The following is a 26177-nucleotide window of genomic DNA, read 5'->3' on the forward strand; positions in this document are numbered from 1 at the left end:
AGCGCAGTAACATATTACCATACTTTACCCACTCCTTCGCCGGCCTGTGCCGCCGTGCGGTTCTAGGCGCTTCAGTCTGGAACCGCGTGACCGCTACGGTAGCAGGTTCGAATCCTGCCTCGAATATGGATGTGTGTGATGTCCTTAGGTTAGTTAGGTTTAAGTAGTTCTAAGTTCTAAGTTCTAAGTTCTGATGACCACAGATGTTAAGTCCCATAGTGCTCAGAGCCATTTGAGCCATTTTTGAACCCACTCCTTCATCACTAATAAAGCAGTTATATCAAGATATTTTAATTAAAATGTAATGTCACGCTCAGTACGCAGTCATGATAGTATAACACATATGTGACTGTTGGCAGCAACAACACAGCTGTAGACCCGGGAGATGGCCATTGTAACCGTGACCGACACGTTGGTTTCACCAGTTACAGTTTTTTTATATATGCTGCGGTACCATACCCAGAAAATAATGTCAACAGACTCTGAAGCGTATTCAATTTATAATATTATTTCATATTAGCGAACAGAAAAGTTCTTCCACATAGAGTATTTTAGCAAAAATAAGCTGGTATCAGATAGATTATATAATGGTAAGACAGAGATTTAGGAACCAGGTTATAAATTGTAAGACATTTCCAGGGGCAGATGTGGACTCTGACTACAATCTATTGGTTTTGACCTGTAGATTAAAACTGAAGAAACTGCAAAAAGGTGGGAATTTAAGGAGATGGGACCTGGATAAACTGAAAGAACCAGAGGTTGTACAGAGTTTCAGGGAGAGCATAAGGGAACAATTGACAGGAATGGGGGAAAGAAATACAGTAGAAGAAGAAAGGGTAGCTTTGAGGGATAAAGTAGTGAAGGCAGCAGAGGACCAAGCAGGTAAAAAGACGAGGGCTAGTAGAAATTCTTGGGTAAAAGAAGAAATATTGAATTTAATTGATGAAAGGAGAAAATATAAAAATGCAGTAAATGAGGCAGGCAAAAAGGCATACAAACGTCTCAAAAATGAGATCGACAGGAAGTGCAAAATGGCTAAGGAGAGATGGCTAGAGGACAAATGTAAGGATGTAGAGGCTTATCTCACTAGGAGTAAGATAGATACTGCCTACAGGAAAATTAACGAGACTTTTGGAGATAAGAGAACCACTTGTATGAACATCAAGAGCTCAGATGGAAACCCAGTTCTAAGCAAAGAAGGGAAAGCAGAAAGGTGGAAGGAGTATATAATGGGTCTATACAAGGGTTATGTACTTGAGGACAATATTATGGAAATGGAAGAGGATGTAGTTGGAGATGAAATGGGAGATACGATACTGCGTGAAGAGTTTGACAGAGCACTGAAAGACCAGAGTCGAAACAAGGCCCCCGGAGTAGACAACATTCCATTGGAACTACTGACGGCCTTGGGAGAGCCAGTCCTGACAAAACTCTACCATCTGGTGAGCAAGATGCATGAAACAGGCGAAATACCCTCAGACTTCAAGAAGAATATAATAATTCAAATCCCAAAGAAAGCAGGTGTTAACAGATGTGAAAATTACCGAACAATCAGTTTAATAAGCCACAGCTGCAAAATACTAACACGTATTCTTTACAGACGAATGGAAAAACTAGTAGAAGCCGACCTCGGGGAAGATCAGTTTGGATTCCGTAGAAATACTGGAACACGTGAGGCAATACTGACCTTACGACTTATCTTAGAAGAAAGATTAAGGAAAGGCAAACCTACATTTCTAGCATTTGTAGACTTAGAGAAAGCTTTTGACAATGTTGACTGGAATACTCTCTTTCAAATTCTAAAGGTGGCAGGGGTAAAATACAGGGAGCGAAAGGCTATTTACAATTTGTACAGAAACCAGATGGCAGTTATAAGGGTCGAGGGACATGAAAGGGAAGCAGTGGTTGGGAAGGGAGTAAGACAGGGTTGTAGCCTCTCCCCGATGTTATTCAATCTGTATATTGAGCAAGCAGTAAAGAAAACAAAAGAAAAATTCGGAGTAGGTATTAAAATCCATGGACAAGAAATAAAAACTTTGAGGTTCGCCAATGACATTGTAATTCTGTCAGAGACAGCAAAGGACTTGGAAGAACAGTTGAATGGAATGGACAGTGTCTTGAAAGGAGGATATAAGAAGAACATCAAGAAAAGCAAAACGAGGATAATGGAATGTAGTCGAATTAAGACGGGTGATGCTGAGGGAATTAGATTAGGAAATGAGACACTTAAAGTAGTAAAGGAGTTTTGCAATTTGGGGAGCAAAATAACTGATGATGGTATATAAAATGTAAACTGGGAATGGCAAGGAAAGCGTTTCTGAAGAAGAGAAATTTGTTAACAGCGAGTATAGATTTGTCAGGAAGTCGTTTCTGAAAGTATTTCTATGGAGTGTAGCCATGTATGGAAGTGAAACATGGACGATGAATAGTTTGGACGAGAAGAGAATAGAAGCTTTCGAAATGTGGTGCTACAGAAGAATGCTGAAGATTAGATGGGTAGATCACATAACTTATGAGGAGGTGTTGAATAGAATCGGGGAGAAGAGGAGTTTGTGGCACAACTTGACTAGAAGAAGGGATCGGTTGGTAGGAGATGTTCTGAGGCATCAAAGGATTACCAGTTTAGTGTTGGAGGGAAGCGTGGAGGGTAAAAATCGTAGAGGGAGACCAAGAGATGAATATACCAAGCAGATTCAGAAGGATGTAGGTTTCAGTAGGTACTGGGAGATAAAGAAGCTTGCACAGGATAGAGTAGCATGGAGAGCTGCATCAAACCAGTCTCAACAACAACAAGCTGGTATTCGCTACCTCAGCTTTACCTACGATTGCTAAGTGCACTGTGGGTGTTGTACATTCCACCCAGTAATTCGATATAAAGAGAGGAAGAATTTCATCTGCGTTTGTAGAGAGAAAATGAAAGCTCACTTAGATCTTTATGGAGTGATGAGTACTGGTAAATCGACCGAATTTTCACAGTGCCGTTAGATGTGATTGCCTGGGGAGGCAGAACCGCTGAATTACAGCTTTTTCTTAACTTTTCAATCAGAATTAGTTTGCGTTACGTGAAAATGTGCTAACCATACCGGAACTATTAACAACAATGGATAATACCGTGCTGTCCAGAGTGGCCGGACGGTTCTAGGCGCTACTGTCTGGAACCGCGCGACCGCTACGTTCGCGGGTTCGAATCCTGCCTCGGGCATGGATGTATATGATGTCCTTAGGTTAGTTAGGTTTAATTAGTTCTAAGTTCCAGGGGAGTGATGACCTCAGAAGTTAAGTCTCGTAGTGCTCAGAGCCATTTGAACCATTTTTTTTTAATATAATACCGTCTGTAGTAGGTATATGAAATTGAAGATGTGGTATATTCTAGATTGCGTTCCGATGAGTGCCAACTGCCTTGCCGCAATCGCAGCACCGGTTCTCTTCAGATTACCGAAGTTCAGCGCTGTCGGGCTTGGCTAGCACTTGCATGGGTGACCGTCCGGTCTGCAAAGCGCTGTTGGCAAGCGGGATGCACTCTGTCCTTGTGAGACAAATTCGGGAGCTACTTGATTGTGGAGTATCGGTTCGGGCCACGAAACCTGACAACGGCCGGGAGTGCGGTGTGCTGACCTCGTGCCCCTCCATGCATGCAGTGACGCCCGTAGGCTGAGAAAGACACGGCGGGTGGTCACTACCGTTGGGTCTCCCGAGACCTGTTTGTACGGAGTTTTGGTTACGAGAAGGAAGGTTTTCCGTGCATTCATGCTATTTAGGTTACCCAAATGGATGGTACATTCTCTTCTGCTGATACAATGAAACCCGCAGAATACCTTGTTTCATTTCGTATATTACTTTATTACATTTGTTTTTTTATTATTGTGCATCTGTTCCCATTAATTTATACCGTGTCCTATTGCACTTTAGCTGGGAAATGGTACGTATGTGGAAGTGCATAGCGTTTGTAAACTTATTGCTGCTATTGACGAACAAGGAAAGTGTCTTGAGACTAAACATCATGCTCAAATGGTAGCCTTAATATGAACCTGGAAAAAGGGTCATTTTCAAGTTATGACCGCTTCACTAACCGCTTTACGTCTTGAACTAGCGAGGGCTTTTGCAGTAGTACAAATAGCTTCACAAGCGACTTCTGCAATGCATGTATTGCATCTAATAGTTACCTACTTCTGATAATTCTACATGTTTCTGTAACTGGTTAATAGATGGCAGAGGGTGGTGGCCGCTCGGTCAAAGGCGCCATGTCACGGATTGCGCTGCCCCTCCCACCAGAGGTTCAAGTTCTCCCTTGGACACGTGTGTGTGTGTGTGTGTGTGTGTATGTGTGTGTGTGTGTTTGAGTTAGTTTAAGTAGTGTGTAAGTCTAGGGACCGATGACCTCAGCAGTTTGGTCCCTCAGGAATTCACACACTTTTTTTTATAATTAATGGATGACACTGCCTTCCACTACACAAGATGGTGCGAGTGCCCGTACCTGACCTTAAAGGAGACTGAGTGAAGATACTACAGGAGCTTTGTCATCACAACACATGACTGGACAAACTGAGGCACTTAGTTCCTGCAGCTACAATGACGCGGTTTGCTGTGTGGTAGATGGTTTAAGTCTACAGCTGAAGGTAGATGTGTGCTTTCAAAAATATGCAGAACGAGGACATAATTGTTACCAGAAATCTTTATAAACGTCACAACTACATGAGTCTCGCGTGGAGTAGACAAAACAACTCCAAGTACACCACAACGATTTTATGAATGCTTTTCAGGTGTTGGTCACATAAAACAGCGAACTTTACGTACCGAAACCAAAATGAAGAAGATTAAAGTTTTGTTGATGTGGTGTTTGTGCAGGCTGTACAATGTCTACTGTGACTTGTTACTTATTGTTTATTTAGATAAGGTACTAATAAAACACAGTGGCCTTTAAAAGACGTGACCACAAACGTTTGGATATACGTAGCTGAGAATCTGTTGCGTTGTTTTTCCTGATTGTTTATTAAGAAGGAATACATACACAGAGGTAGGAGGGCATGGTGATACATTCTTCACTTGACACAGATGTATATTTAATGAAAAGAAGTTTTGTTTTGTTATATTGTCACATACTGCATTATAACATATGAAATTTATGAGGCACAAAATTTTGTTTATGTATCTTCCTATCATGTTGTGCACGGTTTTGTAGTATAGGCAAACTATACCAAACCATCAAAATTTTCACATTTTTGACGCTTTATATCCAACGAAAATTTAATTAAAATTGATTTGTGCCCATGAGAGATTAATTAATAAGAGTCTGTACATTTTTACATCTACATACATTTTCCGCAAGCCACGGTATGGTGAGTGTCGGAGGGTACCTTTTACCATAACTAATCGTTTCCTTTCATGTTCCATTCTCAAACGGAGAGAGAAAAGAAACGACTGTATGTGCGTCCGTACGAGCCATAATACCTCACGCTTTGTCTTCTCGATCCTTATGCGAATGAACGTTGGCGGCTCTAGACTCATTCGGCAGTCAATTGCAGCTGCCGGTTCTCAATATTTTCTCAAGAGTGTCTCGCAAAAAGAACGTCGTCTTTCCTTGAATGATTCCTTTATGAGTTCACGATGCATCTATGTGAGACTTGGGTGCTGATCAAATGTACCGATATATTTAGCATTACGCCTCTGAATTTCTTCGATGACTTCGTTTAATCCGACATGTGGGATCTCAAACACTCCAGTACTGAAGAATGGGTCGTACTATGGTCCTATAAGCGGTCCGCTATACAGATCAGCCACACTTTCCTAAAATTATCTCAACAAACCGATGTCGAACATCCACCTTCAAAAATGTTCAAATGTGTGTCAAATCTTATGGGACTCAACTACTAAGGTCATCAGTCCCTAAGCTTACACACTACTTAACCTAAATTATCCTGAGGACAAACACACACACCCAAGCTCGAGGGAGGACTCGAACCTCCGCCGGGACAAGCCGCACAGTCCATGACTGCAGCGCCCTAGACCGCTCGGCTGATCCCGCACGGCCATCCACCTTCCCTAGTACCGTCCTTACCTTCTCGTGCAATTTCATGTCGCTTTGCAACGTTATAGCCAGACATTTAAATTACGTGTCTCGGTCATGCAGCATGCTACTAATACAGTATTCGGAAATCAAACTCTTCTACATTTAGAGACAGATGCCATTCATTAGACCAAACAGAATTCCTTCTAAGTCAATGGTTCAAATGGCTCTGAGCACTATGGGACTTAACTACTGTGGTCGTCAGTCCCCTAGAACTTAGAACTACTTAAACCTAACTAACCTAAGGGCATCACACACATCCATGCCCGAGGCAGGATTCGAACCTGCGACCGTAGCAGTCGCGCGGTTCCGGACTGCGCACCTAGAACCGCTAGACCACCGTGGCCGGCCCTTCTAAGTCGTCCAACAACCTCCTGCAGTCGCTCAACGACGACAAATTCCCATTCCATACAGTGTCATCAGTAAAGAGTCGTAGATTGCTGCTCTCCGTATCCGTGATATCACGTATGTATTTACTTACTTATTTAGAGGGTGATCAAGCTGTAGGACGTGCCAAAACAGCAGTCTAATGAAAACAATGGCAAAATACACAAGAGTGATACAACTGAGAAGCTAAGTAAGCAGCATGCCAGGACGGAAATCGAACTTGGAACCTTACCTTCCACAGGCAATACTATTACTAACTGAGCTATCCAGGAAATATCAAAGCTGTGACGGCGAGTCGCGTCTGGCTAGCGCAGGTGGTAACAGCATTGCTTGCTAAAGGCAATGTCCCAGGTTCGATCTTCCGCCTGGTACAGCATTTATCTGCTAGGTAGTTTCAAAACAGCACATACTCAGTTGCAAAATGAAAGATTCTACAAAATATGATTTTTGACGATTAACGATTGGTGGTGTATAAGACTGTCTGCACAACAACCACATGAGAAGAAAATTAACAGTATATTTTACATGAAAAAGTGGTAGGCTAAGGAGTCGTGTATGGCTGATGACACGTTTGTTGGATGATGGACGCAAGGAACTGCGAAAAGCACAACTTTGCTGATTTCAGAATTTTTTTCAAAACGTCCGAAACTCCTAAGTTAACAATGTACCAATTTTGATTACCTTAAAATGCATGTCTATTGATTGTCCTTGTTTTCCCTGTCATCCAGTGATTTCACTGACGATGGATTATTTCGAGACCATAAATTCCTGCTCCAAAGTTGCTGTATTTAGCTAATTCAATTTGTGCTCAAATTTCGAATTACCTGCTATCTCAACGTTTGACTGAATGACTGCAATGCTTATATTTATTTAGCAGCATGCCATTACTTTTATTTTGGTTGAATTAAAGCACATCAGGACTTCGAATTTAAACTTTGGATTTAATTTACATATTTGGAACATATTCTGAAATAATAAACTTTACAGCACGCTTATTCACTTCTGGGGATTTGGAGTGCGATACCTTTTTCCAGACGTTAATTTATAGTGGGTTTCAATAATTTCCTTTCTGTGCGAATTCAGATTTCTCCGCTGTAAGAAAATTTTGAATATTTCTCTTGTATTCAGCCGGATAGTGTCACCCAGAAGGCGTAATATTTCAGCAAGCCGACTTCTTGTCATCTTCAGGCCTCCCAGATGACTGTTTTCTGCTGGGCGCCACCTTTATATCCCCTCTCTCCCCAACCCCCCGTACCCCATCCCCTCCGCACCCGCAGCCAAGAGTCGGCTGGCTCTAGGCGCGGACCTCTTGTGGTGTTTGCGGAAGCGCCACGTGGGACAAAACTCTGTAGCCAGCACGCACACCTCATCTTTTGCATGTGCAAAGCCTGTTGTCCCTTCCTCTTCTCCAACAGCTACATATTTGTGACAACGAAGAATGTAAGTGTCATGGTTGCTCGTTCCACTCCAGCAACTTAAGCTGTACTCTTACGTTTCTGCCTAACCACATCTACGAAAACCGCAATATATTTGGAAATAAACAGCAGAAATTTCGATAAGTGAGGAACTACACTGCCGGAAAAAGAAAATGAATACACCCTTCCAGAGGCTTTCACATAATTCAAGATTTATGGCTGCAACAGTGCCTATAGAGAACATGAAATGATTACATTTGTAGAGCAATAGCACAAGAGATTCTGAGGAGCCAGGTATCGACCCATACCGAAACACCCATATTAGTACACGGTATGACCTCCACGGGCAGCAACGTAGGAGCTGACTCTGGCATATAGTAGATCTTACAGATGGCTAATATGTCATGGGGTATGTTATGCCATACCTACGCCACGCGTTCACGTAGTTCTCTAAGAGGTCTTGGCTGACAAGTCACAAGCCCAACAAGTCACTTCTTATCCCATTCTACCCAACATGTTCTCGAATGGAGACAAGACCGGAGATCATGCTGGCCGGGGAAGTTGCCGTATGTTGTGTTTCACGGGCAGCGTGTGGGTGAGCATTATCCTGTTGAAACAACACATCACCTTCCCGTTACAAGAACGGGAGAAGAACGTATCTAACAATATTCTACACGTATCGAGCACTGGTTAGCGTCTCGACAAGGAATGCCAAAGGTGAAGGGTTCTCACTGGTCACAACGAGATCATAAGGCCAGCATGTCTCAGATGAATGCGCTCTTCTTTCATAGCATCCCATCTTCCAAGTGACTCTCTGACGACACCAACTAGTAGATACCTGCTGTGGCGCAGGTGGGAGACTGACTAGAGGTGTGCTTGCCTGTAGTCCAACTGCTAGTAACCATTTTGCAGTGGGCTCACAAGTCTTTTTAAATATGCTGAGGTGGCTGTACAATCTGCCAATGCTGCCCTTACAATACGATGATTCTGGATAGCGTCTTAAAAGATGTCCTATCATCTTTCAAGACATCAGGGAATACTTTCCATGGTACTAAATGAAACAGTATAGGGCAAAAACTGTAGAGGAAGACAGAGACTGGAATACATCCAGCAGATAATTGAAGACGTACTTTTCGAGTACGAGTCTGAGATGAAAAAGTTGGCACAGGAGAGGAATTCGTCGAGGGCCTCATCAAACCAGTCACAAGACTGACAACAAAAGAAAATTAGAAGTAGCCCTGGAGTCAACAGTCTACATGCACTCGTGATTTTTTCGACGTGTAGATCATACCTTTGTAACTTGTTGGTTCAATTCGGCAAGGGTGCCCCTCTCTACCCTCCTGCATGCCATTGCCCTAGAGCCACTCATTGGCGGCGTGACGACCGAGATCTCCGGCCTCACCCTTTGCCAACACACTTTTCATTGTCGGGCACATGCTGATGACCTCCTCCTCCTCATCCGCTCCTACTTCGAGGTTCGAGCAGTCCTCAGATTGATCACGTGTTATGGGTTGCCGCTGCAGTGCCACGAATGTCGCCAAACCTTCCTTGATGTGCATTGGAAGAGGCCTCCAGGAAGGTGAAGTACACTCTTGCCGCTCGTGCGAACGTTCCGTTACCTGGACACTACCTTTACCCCATCGTCACACTCATAGCGGCGAGAAATTTCGGTCTCCTGCTACATGTCATCAGTAACGACATCCGGTAGAACCTCCTGCGCCGCCAGGATACACTTCAACGCGTTGAGTTCCTTAATGCCCGCATCTCGTGGTCGTGCGGTAGCGTTCTCGCTTCCCACGCCCGGGTTCCCGGGTTCGATTCCCGGCGGGGTCAGGGATTTTCTCTGCCTCGTGATGGCTGGGTGTTGTGTGCTGTCCTTAGGTTAGTTAGGTTTAAGTAGTTCTAAGTTCTAGGGGACTTATGACCACAGCAGTTGAGTCCCATAGTGCTCAGAGCCATTTGAACCATTTGAGTTCCTTAATCGTTATGAGGCATCAAAATTGGTACACATCGAGCAGGTTCTTCCTCTACCGACGGCGACTGGGCGGAAACTTCAGGCGGTTCTTAACTATTATCTTATGGCTGGCTCCATGTTCAAAGTCCGTTATGAGACGCTTACCCTTCTCTCACGGGATTTGGCCTCGGACTTGTCAACGTCTGTATGCGAGCTTCGGCCCTGTAAAGAGTATCATGAGAAGTCACTGGATTGATCAGGGCACATCCCTAATGCGCAGCTTGGTTGAGGTCCTCCTGCATGAGTCCATCGGTGTCTGTCGGCCACATCGGTGCCTCATTTGTCTCATTTTTCGATCTTTTTGGTTGACTAGGGTTACATACATACCATCCTGCCAGATACACGTCCGAACAGGACCTAGGATATTTACAAGCCGCTACTGCGCCGTGTTCTCCGTAATGTGGTGGATATTGTGGTGGATACCACACATCCCTCCATCCAGTGGCCCATAACGTAGAATACCATCCAGCAGACCTCCATCCCCAAGGATATCCGTGCAATGTAGCATCATATTTTCTTATTTTTTATAGAAGTCATTAGTCTTCTGGCTGGTTTGATGTTGCCCATCACGAGTTACTCTCCTGTGCAAACCTCTTCATCTCTAAGTAGCACTTGCAACCTCCAGTATTTCCTGCTGTTTTCCAATCTTTGTCTCCCTCTACGGTTTTTTCCGTCTACATCTCACTGTAGTACGATGGAAGTCATTCTCTGATGTCTTAACAGATTTCTCATCATACTGTTACTTCTCCTTGTCTTCCACGTATTCGTTACCTCTCCGATTGTGCACTGAACCTCTTTATATCTTGCCTTATCAGTCAACCTGATTTACTATATTCGTCTGTAGCACGACATCTCAAATACTTCGATTCTCTTTTGTTCCGGATTTCTCAAAGTATATGTTTCACGACCACACAATGCTGTGTTCAAAACGTACATTCTCAGACATTTTTTCCTATTTTTGATACTAGCACTCATCTCTTGGCCACGAATACCTCTTTTGCCAATGTTAATCTGCTTTTGATGTGCTCCTCGCTCAGTCCGTCATTGGTCATTTTGCTGCCTAGGTAGCAGAATTCGTTAAGTTCATCTGCTTCGTGACCATCAATCCCGATGTTAAGTGTTTTGCTGCTCTCATTACTGCTACTTTTCGTTACTTTCGTCTTTCTTCGATTTACTCTAAATCGATATTCAGTACTTATTACACTGTCCCTCCCGTTCAGCATACCCTGCAATTCTTCTTCACGTTCACTCAGGACAGGAGTGTTATCAGCGAATCGTATCACTTACATCTTTTTACCTTGAATTTTAATTCCACTCCCGTACCTTTTTTTTCCATCATTGATTCTTCGATGTACAGATTGAACAGTCGGGGCGGAAGAAAGCTCTTGTATTCCTTGCAATTATGTGGATGATATTTTTCCGAAAGTCAGATAGTATAGAGCCATACTCATACATTCTACACACCAACGCGAATAGTCGTTTTCTTGTCACACTTCCCAATAAAAAATTTATAAATTCTCATGGAATGTTGTCAATCCCTTGTGCACTATTTGATCGACACTGGACTCGCATTCGGGAGGACGACGGTTCAATCCCACGTCCGGCCATCCTGATTTAGGTTTTCCGTGATTTCCCTAAATCCTTCCCCATCCTTCCCTAATCCGATGAGACCGATGACCTCGCTGTCTGGTCTCCTTCCCCAACGAACCCAACCCAACCCAACTATTTGATCGTAAGTTCTCCAAAACTTTCTTAAATTCTGTTTCTAATAATGGATCCCCTACCTCTTCTAAATCGATTCCGTTCCTTCTTCTGTCACATCTGTCAACTTTTCCCCCTCACAGGGACCTTCAATGTACTCTTTCCACCTATCCCCTCTCTCCTCTGTATTTAACAGAGGAATTCCCGTTGCACTCTTAATGTTAACACCCTTGCTTTTAATTCCACCGAAGATAGCTTTGACTGTCGTAGATGCTGAGTCAGTCTTTCCGGCAATAGTTTTTTTTTTCGATTTCTTCACATTCTCCATGCACCCATTTCGTCTTAGCTTCTCTGCACTTCCAGTTTATTCTATTCCTCACTGATTTCTATTTCTGTATTGCAGAATTTCCCTCATCACTTTCTGTTTTTCCTTCTTTCACGATCAACAGAAGTATTTCTGTTACTCATGATTTCTTCGCAGTTACTTTTTTTGTATTTATGTTTCTTATCCCAAAGTGTGTGATTCCCTTATTAGAGATGTCCATTCCCCAACAACTGTACTGAGCTATTCCTCATTTCTGTAGCCTCAGAGAACTTCAAGCGTATCTCATCATTCCTTATTACTTCTGTATCCGTCTTCTTTGCGTAGTGATTCTTCCTGACTAATCTGTTAAACTTCAGCCTACTCTTCATCACTACTACGTTGTGATCTGAGTCTATATCTGCTCCTGGCTACACCATGCAATCTAGTATCCGATTTCGGAACCTCTGTCCGACCATGTTGTAATCTAATCGAAATCTTCCCGTATCACCCGGCCTTTTCCAAGTATACCTCCTCCTTTTGTGATTCTCGAACAGAGTATTCGCTATTATTACCTGCAATTTATTACAGAACTCAATTAGTCGTTTTCCTCTCTCGTTCCTTGTCCCAAGATCATATTCTCCTGTAACCTTTACTTCTGCCCCTTCATCCACAACACCTTTCCAGTCACCCACGACTATTAAATTTTCATCTCCTTTCACGCACTCTCTCAACCCTTGAATATCCTCATATACTTTCTCTGTCTCTTCATCTTCAGCTTGCGACATCGGCGATGGGCATCTGAACTATCGTAGTCGGTGTTGGTTGGCTATTGGTTCTGATAGGAACAAGCCTGTCACTGAACAGTTGGCAGTAACTCTTTCTCTCTGCCCTACCTGTCTATTCATAACTTCGTAACGAATCCTACTGCAGTTATATCATTTTCTGCTGCTGTTGATGTTACCCTATACTTACCTGACCAGTAATCATCGTCTTCTTTCCATTTCGCTTCATTAGCCCCCACTAAATCTAGATTGAACATTTGCATTTCCGTTTTCAGATTTCCTAGCGTCCCTGCCACGTTCATGCTTTTGACATTCCACTCCACGACTAGTAGAACGCTATGTTTTCGTTGGTTACTCAATCTTTTTCTCATGACCACCTCCCCTTGACAGGCCCCTCACGAAAATCCGAAGGGGGGACTATTTCGGAAACTTTTGTCAATGGAGAGGTCGTTATGACACTCTTTCAATCACAGACCACATATACTTTGAATACACATTATGTATCTTTAATGAATCCTCATGCCGTTGGTCAATGCTAAATCTTCCGCCTTTAGGGGCGGTTTCCCACCCAAAAGACGGTGCCTGAACCTCTGTCTGGTCCTTCGCCCTCTTCGACACTGCCGTAGGCACAGTGAGAGTGACTTCTTATGCTGGAAGTCTTCGGCGGCCAATGTTAAGTATCAGTCTAAACTACAGTAGTACAATTTTTCGAACTCAGGACTGAGTGTGCTTAGATTACTAATCAAAGACGCTACACCCAAGAGCATGGTTGCACCCGGCGTAGTTAGGAAGAATATCTCCACAAAAAAGGGACTGCACATTATTGGTTATCCTCTTTGTCTCCTTTGTCAGAAATTCGATTTGGATGTCCACCGTCTGACCCGCGCCTCTTCGCACGACGTCTGTCGATATGTGCTTGCAAATTGTTGCCTGCTATTTCCGGGTGCCAACAGACACAATAGAACCGCAGATGTTTATATACCCGGGGGACAACCATTTTTCGCCAAATATTTTGCCAATACCTGGGTGAAGATGTGAATTATCAGTTATATATTCCGTGACGGACCTAAATCCCACCTCGACTTTTGGACCTGTTTACAAACAGCCCATGAATCGTTTGAACATACGGCACGTTGCCGAATGTATTTGCCAACTACCTTCGATGGGTGCTTGTTACATCTCCAGCCATCTGGGGAGTGCCTGGAACAGAGGGTATCTACCTCCCCTACCCCCCTCCCCCTTCTCCGGCGATATCAGAGTTACAGCCATCTATAATCTATTCTAGCCCCGACCTCCTCGTATGAGAGAGCGCGTCGTAAACGTGCGGCTTTTATCCTTTTTCTTTTCTCTTTCCCAGTCCTTATTTTTTTTCTATGTATCTTGCACTTAGTTGATTCTAGTGTTTCCCACTTTCTTGTGCCCCATAGATTCGGTGGCGGTGGGTGGCACACTGTGGTCAGGCCTCGGGCTTCGACTCCTGCTCACTCTGCCCCTTGAACCCCCAACGGTACATTACTTACAAAAAAATTGTAAGGCAACTGCTAAAAAAAAAAAAAATCGGTATATCACGTGTCCGTGGAAGGCAACGCTCCCGAACTCCGGTCTCGGTCCGGCACACAGTTTTAATCAGGTAGGAAGCTTCACTGTTGCTGTTGTTTTGTTAATACAGGTCTACAAGTAGAGCTGTGGTTAACTTTCTCCTGGCCCATTTTAGCGGTCTGCAACAGTAATGCACACCGATGCTTGTGTTTCATTCCTACGCCACCGTACCAGCACCGGCACCTAAGAGTACGTCATGGCACTAACACTACTAACAACGCAACTCTTGCAGCGCACAGTCTGAACTTCATTCCTTTCAAGTTGGGTAAATGGCTTTCCGTCTACACTGGCTCAATTAGCGAAAGGTTAATTATAAGTATCGGTACATTTCTGACTGCGTCACATGTTCTCAATTTCACCAAGGAGCATTCAGCCTCGCTGTGGACGGTAGTCGTAATGTTTTCGCTCATCAATTTATGTGTACAATTATTTTGTTAGAATAGCTGCAGATCGATAATTTTGAGACTTTGTACAGTTCATCATTAGAAATTCTTTATTAGAAAACGTAAGGATAAAATACAGCCGGCCGGAGTGGCCGTGCGGTTCTAGGCGCTACAGTCTGGAACCGCGAGACCGCTACGGTCGCAGGTTCGACTCCTGCCTCGGGCATGGATGTGTGTTATGTCCTTAGGTTAGTTAGGTTTAAGTAGTTCTAACTTCTATGGGACTGATGACCTCAGATTTTAAGTCCCATAGTGCTCAGAGCCATTTGAACCATTTTTGATAAAATACATTGACCAACAAAACAATTCTCCCTGAACAAAACAAGGACTATTTGTTCCACATTTTGGATATGTGCTCTTGTCAAAGCTAAGAAGTGGCCTGAAAACCTGTCTATTCTGCAGTAAACCGCAAGCAATAAGTGATGAGAAGATCGTATACTAGCTCAGTATACGTGATATTAACCTTTTTTATTCTTTTACAATGTGATATTGTATTATTAAATGTCATTAATATTCCTCAGGTATTTTCCGATGCTGGGGCACTACGAATGTGGTGTGTAGACATTGAGAATGTGGGTCTCACGGGGAGCGGGCCAGCGGTAAGTCCCGGCAGTCACACTATCCTCTGTGCCTCGGTGGCTCAGATGGATAGAGCGTCTGCCGTGTAAGCAGGAGATCCCGGGTCCGAGTCCCGGTCGAGGCACACATTTTCAATTGTCGTCGTTGGTGTATATCAACGCCTGTTAGCCGCTAATGGTATTGATTTAACTGTAATTTCATTGTAGAGAGCTACGTGGTCACCAATTGCACCGGAAAGTACAATATCTGGGGAATATTAATAAAATTTAATGGTATTGATTTAATTGTAATTTCATTGTACTTCCCATTCCAAGAGCTAATTGTGCTGTGTGTATGTGAGTGTGCGTGAGTGTGTGCGTGTACGAGAGGGTTACATGTTGAATAATAGTTTAAGCGGACTGCAGTTAATTGTCTTCTTGTTACGCAACGTGTGTAACTGATTATGCAGTCCTTGAGCCTTGCCTCTGCGCGCACTCTGATGATAGCCCCCGTCGATGGTAGGTGCTGCCATCTCGGTAACAGGCGCGGCCATCGTTATTGTCACTTTCGATAAGCACCTCAGCTCGACAGAATGTACTGTCGCCACTTAATAGGTGACTTCCGCTTTACACTCTCCAAAAATTTCGGAACATGTTTCCATGCAACGTGATACGCAGTTTGGTCCAAGTACTCACTCTCCCCGACTTTCACTATTGTGATGTAATCGAACATGGCAAGAGTAGTGAAAATTTCGTATCCTTAGAACTAGTCATAAATGCTTGCGTGCGTTAAGCCTACAACATTCGTTTGTTTGACCATGTCATTTTTCCAGAAGCCCAGTTGGTTGCAGGTACACTGTTAACTACCATACCATCTCCTCAACGTGTATGTACCTGAATACATCATATCAGAAATCATTTACCAGTCATGTCACCGTAATAGCAACGCAAAGTTTACTTATTCAGTATCCTAGCTATTCCCATTCTTAAAAAAAAAGAACAGTCAATCATCCTCTGTTCCTGCTGGCTGTCAATGGAACGAGCACCCAGGCACTCTGCGCGGAGTTAAATCACTGCTCTTTCACGTCTGAGTGAGGTCCTTTCGTCAGCTTCTCAGTTTCTTCCCAAAATACTAACATAAATGGCAACCCTCTAACAGTAAAACAAATGCTTACAGTTTCTCCAAGATATGCTTCCTTATGTTCTCGTTTATAAGTCAGTCACGTCATCATCCGTCTCCCTCTCTTCATAGTGTGAGACCACGGTTGAGCATTTAGTATACCACTGAGACTGAGAAGCTAACAAGGTCTGGTCCCGGTCACCTATAGACTTCTAAGAGCGCTCCACGTGTGAACTGTTTAAGAAGAAAGTCTTGCCAGAAAAGCTAATGAAAATCATAATTTAAATAGAAGTGCTCCAATTAAAATATGGGTAGCATACCTTTCATAGATATAATGAGAGAGGTGTTGCATCGAACTGCACAATGAAACCAAAGGCACAATAAAATCGTCTTTGCCGCTAAGCTGCGTTACCTTGATTCTACTCACTGAATGCCGTCACTGAATGGGTAAAACAATTAACACAATTGGCACAGTAGGGTAGAACTAGAAATCAAATGATAGCATATCCATATAAATCCACAGCTGTTGCGGAAATAATCAACAGATTAACAAAAAACCAGAAAAGTTCACATAAGCACCAACACCATTGCCTAAGGACCTGTTGACTGTGAAAATTAATTTAGGGAAGAAAGGCTCTAAATTGAAGCCAACAACTTTGCAGTCCCTTCGTCACGACTAGTGCAAATGCGGATTACGCTTACCATCGCTGTACAAAGTAAGTGCAGAGGATGACCGCAGTGATATGTAAGACTTACATATTCAGCTCTAAAATGGAATCCTCCGGAGTTCTGTGAGGTTTTTATCGGAACACTGCTCATTGTCTCTGACAATACCTAGTTCGGGAACCAGCTTTTTAGGAAGCAACATTTTTATGACACGCTTGCAGTTGAACCCTTGTTTCCTTCACTTTCTACAGTTTTTCAGCGGGCCCAACTTACAGACAAAACATTACAGGTGTCTTTCACTGAACAGATATGACATTGAGAAGTAGTTATTAGATTTGAAATTATTTTTCTGTGGTTCAGTCGTATTCGCCTTTTCATGCCTCTCTAGCCATTTGAATAATTTGAGAATCTAATGTAGATAGTGGGTTGTCAGGTTACAGAGAAATTTTGAAAAATATGTCAAATAAAATTACTTCCATTTTTCTCATGTCCTCGTTCCTCCCTCTCACTTCTCTCATGTCCATTGCTACCTGTGTAATCTGTCTTTTTTGTCTATACATATATAAACTTAAGTGTCCCACTAAAGGTTCTTTCTATATGTTCAGTCAATTCTGAGGAACTACTGTAGCGATTTATATGCAGTTTCACTAAAACAGAAACTGTTTCATGAGGAACAATCATGAGCACGAAAGGCAACCATAAGGCCACCCGACTGCAGTTCCATGCCAGCACAGGCTACCGCTGTCAGGAGGGCAACAGCTACCGCTGAGTTCCTGACCTCACGGCTCCCATTATTGCTACGAGATAACACTTCAAACGACTGTTAAACATGTAATACATAATATTCATGCCTCCTGAGTACTTTCGTGGTGTGTGCTGCCTAAATCGTCTACATTATATGAAAGTGATGATATTTTGTTAATTAACGTTGTTACCTGAATTTGAATCATAGCTCTATGCAGTTGCCCATAAACATAATTGTTTATGCTCCACACGTCTGCTCATAGATACTTAGTACTATCTGTGTCAAGTCGCTAGTGACGTAAAAAGTCTCTGCTTTCTTCTACTACAGCTAAACTGCTTTCCACTACTATTGGCCTTATGTCTAAGTGTTGTAGGAGAGACCGGGACACGACGTCGCACAGGTCGCTTGTCACAACTGTCACTGCTGCTTCCCAGCGGTAATTCAGCCAACAGTCCAAACACAATATTCTGAGAAGATTGTATGCCATGGCTAGTTGCTGAAGCGTGTTACCTGAATTTTGTTTGTGCTTCTGTGTTTTCCACCTATAAGTAATCATTGATTGATATACTTAGTTCTCATCATTCACTCTGATCAGTGCTGTGTAGATCTTAATTATTTTCCAACAAATGTACTCTGTTATTCCGTATCAACATTGGTGTTTGGTTCAAGGTCTAATTTTCCAACTAAGATTTTATCTGAAATATCTGTTTGAACTTGATGCCACAAAAAGTTCTGGGGTGCGTGAAGTTTATCGATTGTTTCAGGTAAAGATATTTAAAAGTCACGAAAAGAAACATACCGAGGAGAAGTTGCTCCAGAAATGATACGTGCAGCAGTGAAAAAGATAAAAAGGAGGATATCGTCGATTTGCAACTGATTATTAAATCAATTCGAACTTTAATAAGAAATTGTAAGAAAATTCCCCAAGATAAAATACAGTTCGACGTGTAGCCACTTTTCCAAACAGAAAAAAATCTAGTGGTGACGAGAAGAAACTAAAGCAATATGTCTTGAAGCGGCCATGTTTACTATGGTTTAACAACAAACTAAGTCAAAACTCTTGCTAGTGATCTTTGCGTGATAAATTTTATTAAATGTCCTAAACCTTGGCAGGGAGACAAGTCATTCATTGATCTTTTTAAAAAGACAGCCAACTGTTTCAGTTTGGAAACCAGAGCCAGTTAGCTTATCACGAGCTTCCAAAGCCACCTGAAAAATGCGGAACTTTTTTCCAGCGATTTGGCAACAGATGTTGGAAGACATAATATTCAACACCACGGAATTTGGAACGTGGAGAAAACATGTCAGCTCAATGCTGACGCCAGACAGAACTCTTGCTAACAGTAAAACCATGGAACAATTGACAAAGTATGTGGAAGGTAAGCTGCGGGTTCGTGAAATATTACCCTAAGGTCAAATGCAGGGGTTGGAAAAGGTATGGAATGAACGCGGGAATTGCATGCTAGAGCACAAATGTAGATACTAGCGAATCCTTCAGGTTGTGCTGTCATATTTGACCAAAAAACGGCTCCTGTACAATGTTCTCAAGACGTTAAGATACTAATGTCAGTCGTGGCCAGAACTGTGTTCTGTGCCATTGTAAGTGTATGTTGTCGCAGCTGAGATCATTTCAACGTGGGCAAATTACTAGTGCTCGTATGGTGGGTGTGCCTGTAACCAAGGGATGGAGTCGAGTGTTTGGTGTTTCAAGTGGCACTGTATAGAAGATCTATACTGAATACAGGGAAAGAAAGAAAAACATCATCAGCTAAGTCACAACGCAGAGAAATTATGTATTGAATGGTCGTGACTGACATGCACTGAAGGGGTTTATGACAAAAAGTAAGGGGGACAACAGCTACAAAAGCGACTGCGGAATTGTATGCAGCAGTCGCAAACTCTGTCATCATCAAAACGGAACAAAGATAGTTCCCGAAGCGGCGAATTTTGCGGGTGAGCTTGAAATCAGAAACCACTCATTAGTGATGAAATGCACGTAACAAAAAATGGCTCTGAGCACTATGCCACTTAACTTCTAAGGTCATCAGTCGCCTAGAACTTAGAACTAATTAAACCTAACTAACCTAAGGACATCACACAAATTCATGCCCGAGGCAGGATTCGAACCTGCGACCGGAGCGGTCGCTCGGCTCCAGACTGGAGCGCCTAGAACCGCACGGCCACTCCGGCTGGGTGCACATAACATGAAAATCTGGTGCAGAAGTAGAAAATCCTGGACTATGGAAATGGAAAAACATCATTTGGTAGGATTAATCTTGTTTCACATTGTTCGTAATCTTGGACCGAATTTACGTCCCAGGAGCCACCATCGTTACCCTTAGAGTTCGAATTACTACCGACGACAAGTGACCTTTTTGGCTGATGGGATTCATCCCGTGGTATAATGTTTGTTCCCCGGCGGCGATGCGTTGTTTCAAGATGAAAAGGCACTTGCTCACACAGCTCGCATCGTACAGGACTGGTTTTCTTTGGAGAGAAGAGTGCTTGATCGCTATGCACCTTCATCATCGTTATACGAACCTGCCACTATTTTGCAGGAAGAATGCTATGAGATTTCGCTGAAAATCATACAGGAGCTGTATTTATCGTTACACAAATGACTGTGAGCTGTTTTTAAAGTAAACGTTTTGCGTACAAGGTGATTTGCTGTATACATATTATTGCCAATCATCAGTAACTTTTGAACACGGGAAAATTTTGTAAGCGCTCGATATTGTCTGCGCTAATATAGGACATTATCGTAAATAACAATATTGCAGTGTCTGCATTGGTTTTAAATATGCAGTAGAGCTTTAGCAGTCTTACTGGTTTTTCTGTTCTCAGTACTTTTTTATACAAAATATCTTACGTGACATAGTAGTGATAAATATGGAAAATATAAAACGTCGCAGCCTGCCGTTTGAGGTATTAAATATGTAATTTTTTGAACCTCTTTGTAAAAACCATGTAAAACACAGAGGAAGACTGCACTGTAGTCCCTTCTCTAGATTGTCGCACAGATGACAAAATGGTAGATATCGAAATAGACGACAGAGGGATAGAGAAACAATTAAAATTGCTCAAAAGAGGAAAGGCCGCTGGACCTGATGGGATACCAGTTCGATTTTACACAGAGTACGGGAAGGAATTTGGCACCCTTCTTGCTGCGGTGTACCGTAGGTCTCTGGAAGAGCGTGGCGTTCCAAAGGATTGGAAAAGGGCACAGGTTATCCGCGTTTTGAAGAAGGGACGTCGAACAGATGTGCAGAATTATAAACCTATATCTCTAACGTCGATCAGTTGTAGAATTTTGGAACACGTATTATGTTCGAGTATAATGACGTTTTTGGAGACTAGAAATCTGCTCTGTAGGAATCAGCATGAGTTTCGAAAAAGACGATCGTGTGAAACCCAGCTCGCGCTATTCGTTCACGAGACTTAGAGGGCCATAGACACGGGTTCCCAGGTAGATGCCATGTTTCTTGACTTCTACAAGGCGTTCGATACAGTTCCACAAAGTCATTTAATGAACAAAAACTAAGAGCATATGAACTATCAGACCAATTGTTTGATTGAATTGAAGAGTTCCTAGATAAGAGAACGCAGCATGTCATTCTCAATGGAAAGAAGTCTTCTGAAGTAAGAGTGATTTCAGGTGTGCCGCAGGGGAGGGTCGTAGGACCGTTGCTATTCACAATATACATAAATGACCTTGTGGAAGATATCGGAAGTTCACTGAGGCTTTTTGCGGCTGATGCTGTGGTATATCGAGAGGTTGTAACAATAAAAAATTGTACTGAAATACAGGAGGATCTGCAACGAATTGACGCATGGTGCAGGGAATGGCAATTGAACCTCAATGTACACAAGTGTAATGTGCTGCGAATACACAGAAAGAAAGATCCTTTATCATTTAGATACAATATAGCAGGTCAGCAACTGGAAGCATTTAATTCCATAAATTATCTGGGAGTAGGCATTAGGAGTGATTTAAAATTGAATGATCATATAAAGTTGATCGTCGGTAAAGCAGATGCCAGACTGAGACTCATTAGAAGAATCCTAAGGAAATGCAATCCGAAAACGAAGGAAATAGGTTACAGTACACTTGTTCGCCCACTGCTTGAATATTGCTCACCAGTGTGGGATCTGTACCAGATAGGGTTGATAGAAGAGATAGACAAGATCCAACGGAGAGCAGCTCGCTTCGTTACAGGATCATTTAGTAATCGCGAAAGCGTTACGGAGATGATAGATAAACTCCAGCAGAAGAGTCGCTCAGTAGCTCAGTACGGGCTTTTGTTGAAGTTTCGAGAACATACCTTCACCGAGGAGTCAAGCAGTATATTGCTCCCTCCTACGTATAGCTCGCGAAGAGATCATTAGGATAAAATCAGAGAGATTAGAGTCCACACAGAGGCATACCGACAATCTTTCTTTTCACGAACAATACGAGGCTGGAATAGAAGGGAGAACTGATAAAGGTACTTTAAGTTCAAATGGTTCAAATGGCTCTGAGCACTACGCGACTTAACTTCTGAGGTCTTCAGTCGCCTAGAACTTAGAACTAATTAAATCTAACTAACCTAAGGACATCACACACATCCATGCCCAAAGCAGGATTCGAACCTGCGACCGTAGCGGTCGCTCGGCTCCAGACTGTAGAGCCTAGAACCGCACGGCCACTCCGGCCGGCGTACTTTAAGTACCCTCCGCCACACACCGTCAGGTCGCTTGCGGAGTATGGATGTAGATATAGATGAAGAACACGTACAGTGCCTGGTCAGATCTGAGAAAGGAGGTATAGACCTGGGTCTTATTAGGATAATTAACTAGATAAGGAAGTAGTGGTGCTGGCGCGGTTCTGCACGCAGAGCGGAGTGCTACTGACCGTCGGGGCTCTGGCAGAGCGGGCCCACCCAGGAGCCGCCGGTGCACTTGATCTTGCAGAGGCGGCGCTCGCCCAGCGGGCCCAGCTCGCCCCAGAACTTGACCTCCAGCACCTGCGAGTAGTCGCTGCGGTGGCGGTCCGTCGCGGTCGCGGCGGCGCGCAGGGTGCCATTCAGTGCCAGCTCCGGGGGCGGGCACCCACTCACGCCGCCAACGCCGTCGCCCAAGCCACCGCCACCACCGCCTCCGCCGCCTCTCCCGCTGCCAGACGCGCCCTTACCGCCTCCGCGCAACTCTGAAATGTAAATAAACACCTTGCGTCACATTCTTGTCATAAATGGTTCAAATGGCTCTGAGCACTATGCGACTCAACTTCTGAGGTCATCAGTTGCCTAGAACTTAGAATTAATTAAACCTAACTAACCTAAGAACATCACACACATCCATGCCCGAGGCAGGATTCGAACCTGCGACCCTAGCAGTCACGCGGTTCCAGACTGAAGCGCATTTAACCGCACGGCCACACCGACAGGCTCTTGTCACCTGTATGTTCCTCTAAATGCGGCAGTGGTTCAGTGAGTGAGATACGAAGAACTCTCACCTGCATATAAACACCTCAGGCGGTCAAAGTTTCAGGTATATTGTATTGTATTGTATGTTAACGGGGGACTAGAAACGACGGAGAGGCTCCGTCCCCACCGCAGCCGCAGTGGTCCACAACCCCAGGCGACTACCGTAGTCCACGTCACCCGTCCGCCGCCCCACACCGAACCCAGGGTTACTGTGCGGATCGTCCCCCGGTGGACCCCCTCCCAGGGAACGTCCGCCACCAGACGAGTGTAACCCCTATTTTTGCGTGGTAGAGTAATGGTGGTGTACGCGTACGTGGAGAACTTCTTTGCGCAGCAATCGCCGACATAGTGTAACTGAGGCGGAATAAGGGGAACCAGCCCGCATTCGCCGAGGCTGATGGAAAACCGCCTAAAAACCATCCACAGACTGGCCGGTTCACCGGATTGACCGCACGGCCAACCGGGCGGGCCTTTAGGTATATCCTATGATTTACACCGAGGTAACAAAAGTAGTGAGATGACTCGTAATATCGTGTCGGAGATCCCTTTGGCCGCCCTATTGCAGCAGCTCGACGTAGCCAGACTCAGAAAGTCGTTTGAAATCCCGTGCAGAAATATTGAGCCATGGCCGCTATAGCCATGTATAACAGCGAAAGTGTTGTCAGTGTAGGATTTTGAATACCACCTGACCTCCTCATTGTGCCCCATAAATGTTCTATGGAATTTATATCGGGAGATCTGAGTGGCCAAATCATTAGCTCGAATTGTCCAAAATGTTCTTCAAGGCAGTCGCGAACAATTCTGGCTGGTGACATAGCTCACTGTCGTTCATAAAATCTCCATCATTTTCTGCAAACATTAGGTCCATAATGCTGCAAATGATGTCCAAGAAGCGAACATAAACAGAGTACCCAGTCCATTCAATGTAAACAAAGCCCACACCACTATAGAGCCACGATCAGCTTGCACAGTCCTTGTTCGCAGCTTGGGTCCATGGCTTCATGGGGTCTGCGCCACACTCGAACACTAGGGCCCAACAGTTATCGTCACAAGCACAGGAGAGGCGTAGCAGGCGATTTACTGCTGTTAACAAAGGCACTCCCGTAGGTCATCTCCTGCCATAGCCTATTGACACCAGATTTAGGCGCAATGTCCAAACGGATAAGTTCGTCGTACGGCCCGCATTGATTCCTGCGGTTGTTTGATCCAGTGTCGCTTGTTTTTTAACACTGACAGCTCTACGCAATCGTGTCAAGTCAAGGCCGTCGGCCATGGCGTTGTCCGAGGAGGGAGGTAATGCCTGAAATTTGCTATTTTTGGCCGACTCTTCACGCAGCGGGTCTCGGAATACCGAATTCCCTAACTATTTCTGAAACGGAATGTCCCATACGTGTAGCTCCAACTGCCATTCCTCGTTCAAAGTCTTTTGATTCTATAATGCCAATGCATTGCCTTTTTATAGCTTATGAAAGGGAAACTACCGCCATATGTGTGTGTGTGTGTGTGTGTGTGTGTGTGTGTGTGTGTGTGTGCATATTGCTGTACCATGACTTTTGTAGCCTGAACGTATAGCTCCTAGACTACAATAGGGTAAAAGCGCTACAATGGGGTAAATGCCTGCCATTTACATTAACATGCGTGCTGATATTAACTGTTTGTTTGCAACAGGGACGCCTCTTTTCCCGGTATTATGGGTACAATATACTTGCAATTCAAGTTCTAGAAAGGTCCCTCAATTTCTGTAGGTTTCCCCTGTCCGCTTTCAACTAAAACCTATCAGGAACTAGACAACCGCACCCCGTGCAGATAGGTGAAGAATTCGACAGACTGTACAGACAACGTGCATTACATCATTTTGATTTTTGGGTCTGAGGTCCTTCATCAAATCTAGTGCTGGTCGCAGACGCGTCGATCGTAATAATCACATTAACTCTTCGTTACATTCAAGTGGCAGACACATCTCCAGTCGCTACAATACGACGTAGACTCTGAAATGGATCGTGACATCTGTCTTCCTGAAGATATGAATGACTTTAAGCTGACGACCTATAAACCGCTTGTCGCAACGTAGCATCATCATCATCAGCCCTCCTTCTGACTAATACTTAAAGTGAAGGAGTCGTCCTCTCTCACTTCCATAGAGAAGTGTATCTTCGGGTAACTGAACTGAGATGAGCTAAAGAGCTGCCCCAGTTCCAATGGTACATTGTAACTAATATAGACTACTTATAACAAGAGGTTCATCAAATTCAAGGTAAACTAACCTAAGTACACTTACAAATACGTAGTACGTGCAATTCTAGTTACACGGCACACTCGTACCTAAAATCCACTTCTTCTCACACTTCTGTTACCAATCTCTGCGTAAAGGAAGAAATATGGTCGTCAATTCGGTGTTTTAACTCTGGAAAATCATTAGATAGTGGCGGAGGCTAGAGGAAAGGAGCTCTTTCGTACTGTCCATTATGACTTACTCATCGCTCAGGGACTTCGACGTTCAAATATTCTCGCGAAAAGAGATGCTAATGGGGTAGGGCTCGATCTCGTTGCCAAATAAAGTTTTCAGGTTCACTTTCTAACTGAGGAAAGAGCCGTTCTTGCAACATGTCGAGATAAGATATCCCAGTTACGGTAACTCCAGCGAAACAAAAGGTCCGTACGCTTGACGTCGGGACACAGAACAGAGAACATTTGATTTTTAGGGATCTCTTTGATACTGTACAAGCTTACGATGACATTCTCACCCGCATTATGGTTGACAGTCGTCCCACTTAGGTGAAAAGTTGACTCATCACTGAACATCATATTACTAATAACGTCATCCTCGGATGCAACACTTCGCTTGCGTAGTTGCAAAGTACGCTATAGTCATCTTGCCATATAGAATGTACCGGTTGTAACTGGTATGGAAGCATGTG

The 26177-nt window shown here is 43.7% G+C and overlaps 1 protein-coding gene and 1 non-coding gene across 2 annotated transcripts in view; one reads left to right on the plus strand and one right to left on the minus strand.

The window, feature by feature from the left end:
* LOC126188510 (locomotion-related protein Hikaru genki-like) overlaps positions 1–23294 on the minus strand; it is a 313797-nt gene extending 290503 nt beyond the window's left edge. The window contains exons 1-2 of the mRNA XM_049930113.1: positions 23289–23294; positions 22689–22869 (exon numbers count right to left, since the gene is read on the minus strand). Of these exons, the coding sequence (XP_049786070.1) occupies positions 22689–22869; positions 23289–23294 (187 nt within the window). The remainder of the gene's footprint in view (positions 1–22688; positions 22870–23288) is intronic.
* On the plus strand, positions 15339–15412 carry Trnat-ugu (transfer RNA threonine (anticodon UGU)). Its single transcript has one exon. It is a non-coding gene; the product is annotated as a tRNA-Thr (tRNA).
* Positions 23295–26177: the final 2883 nt, after the last annotated feature.

This window comes from Schistocerca cancellata, chromosome 5, assembly GCF_023864275.1.
Source record: "Schistocerca cancellata isolate TAMUIC-IGC-003103 chromosome 5, iqSchCanc2.1, whole genome shotgun sequence".
Lineage (NCBI taxonomy): Eukaryota > Metazoa > Arthropoda > Insecta > Orthoptera > Acrididae > Schistocerca > Schistocerca cancellata.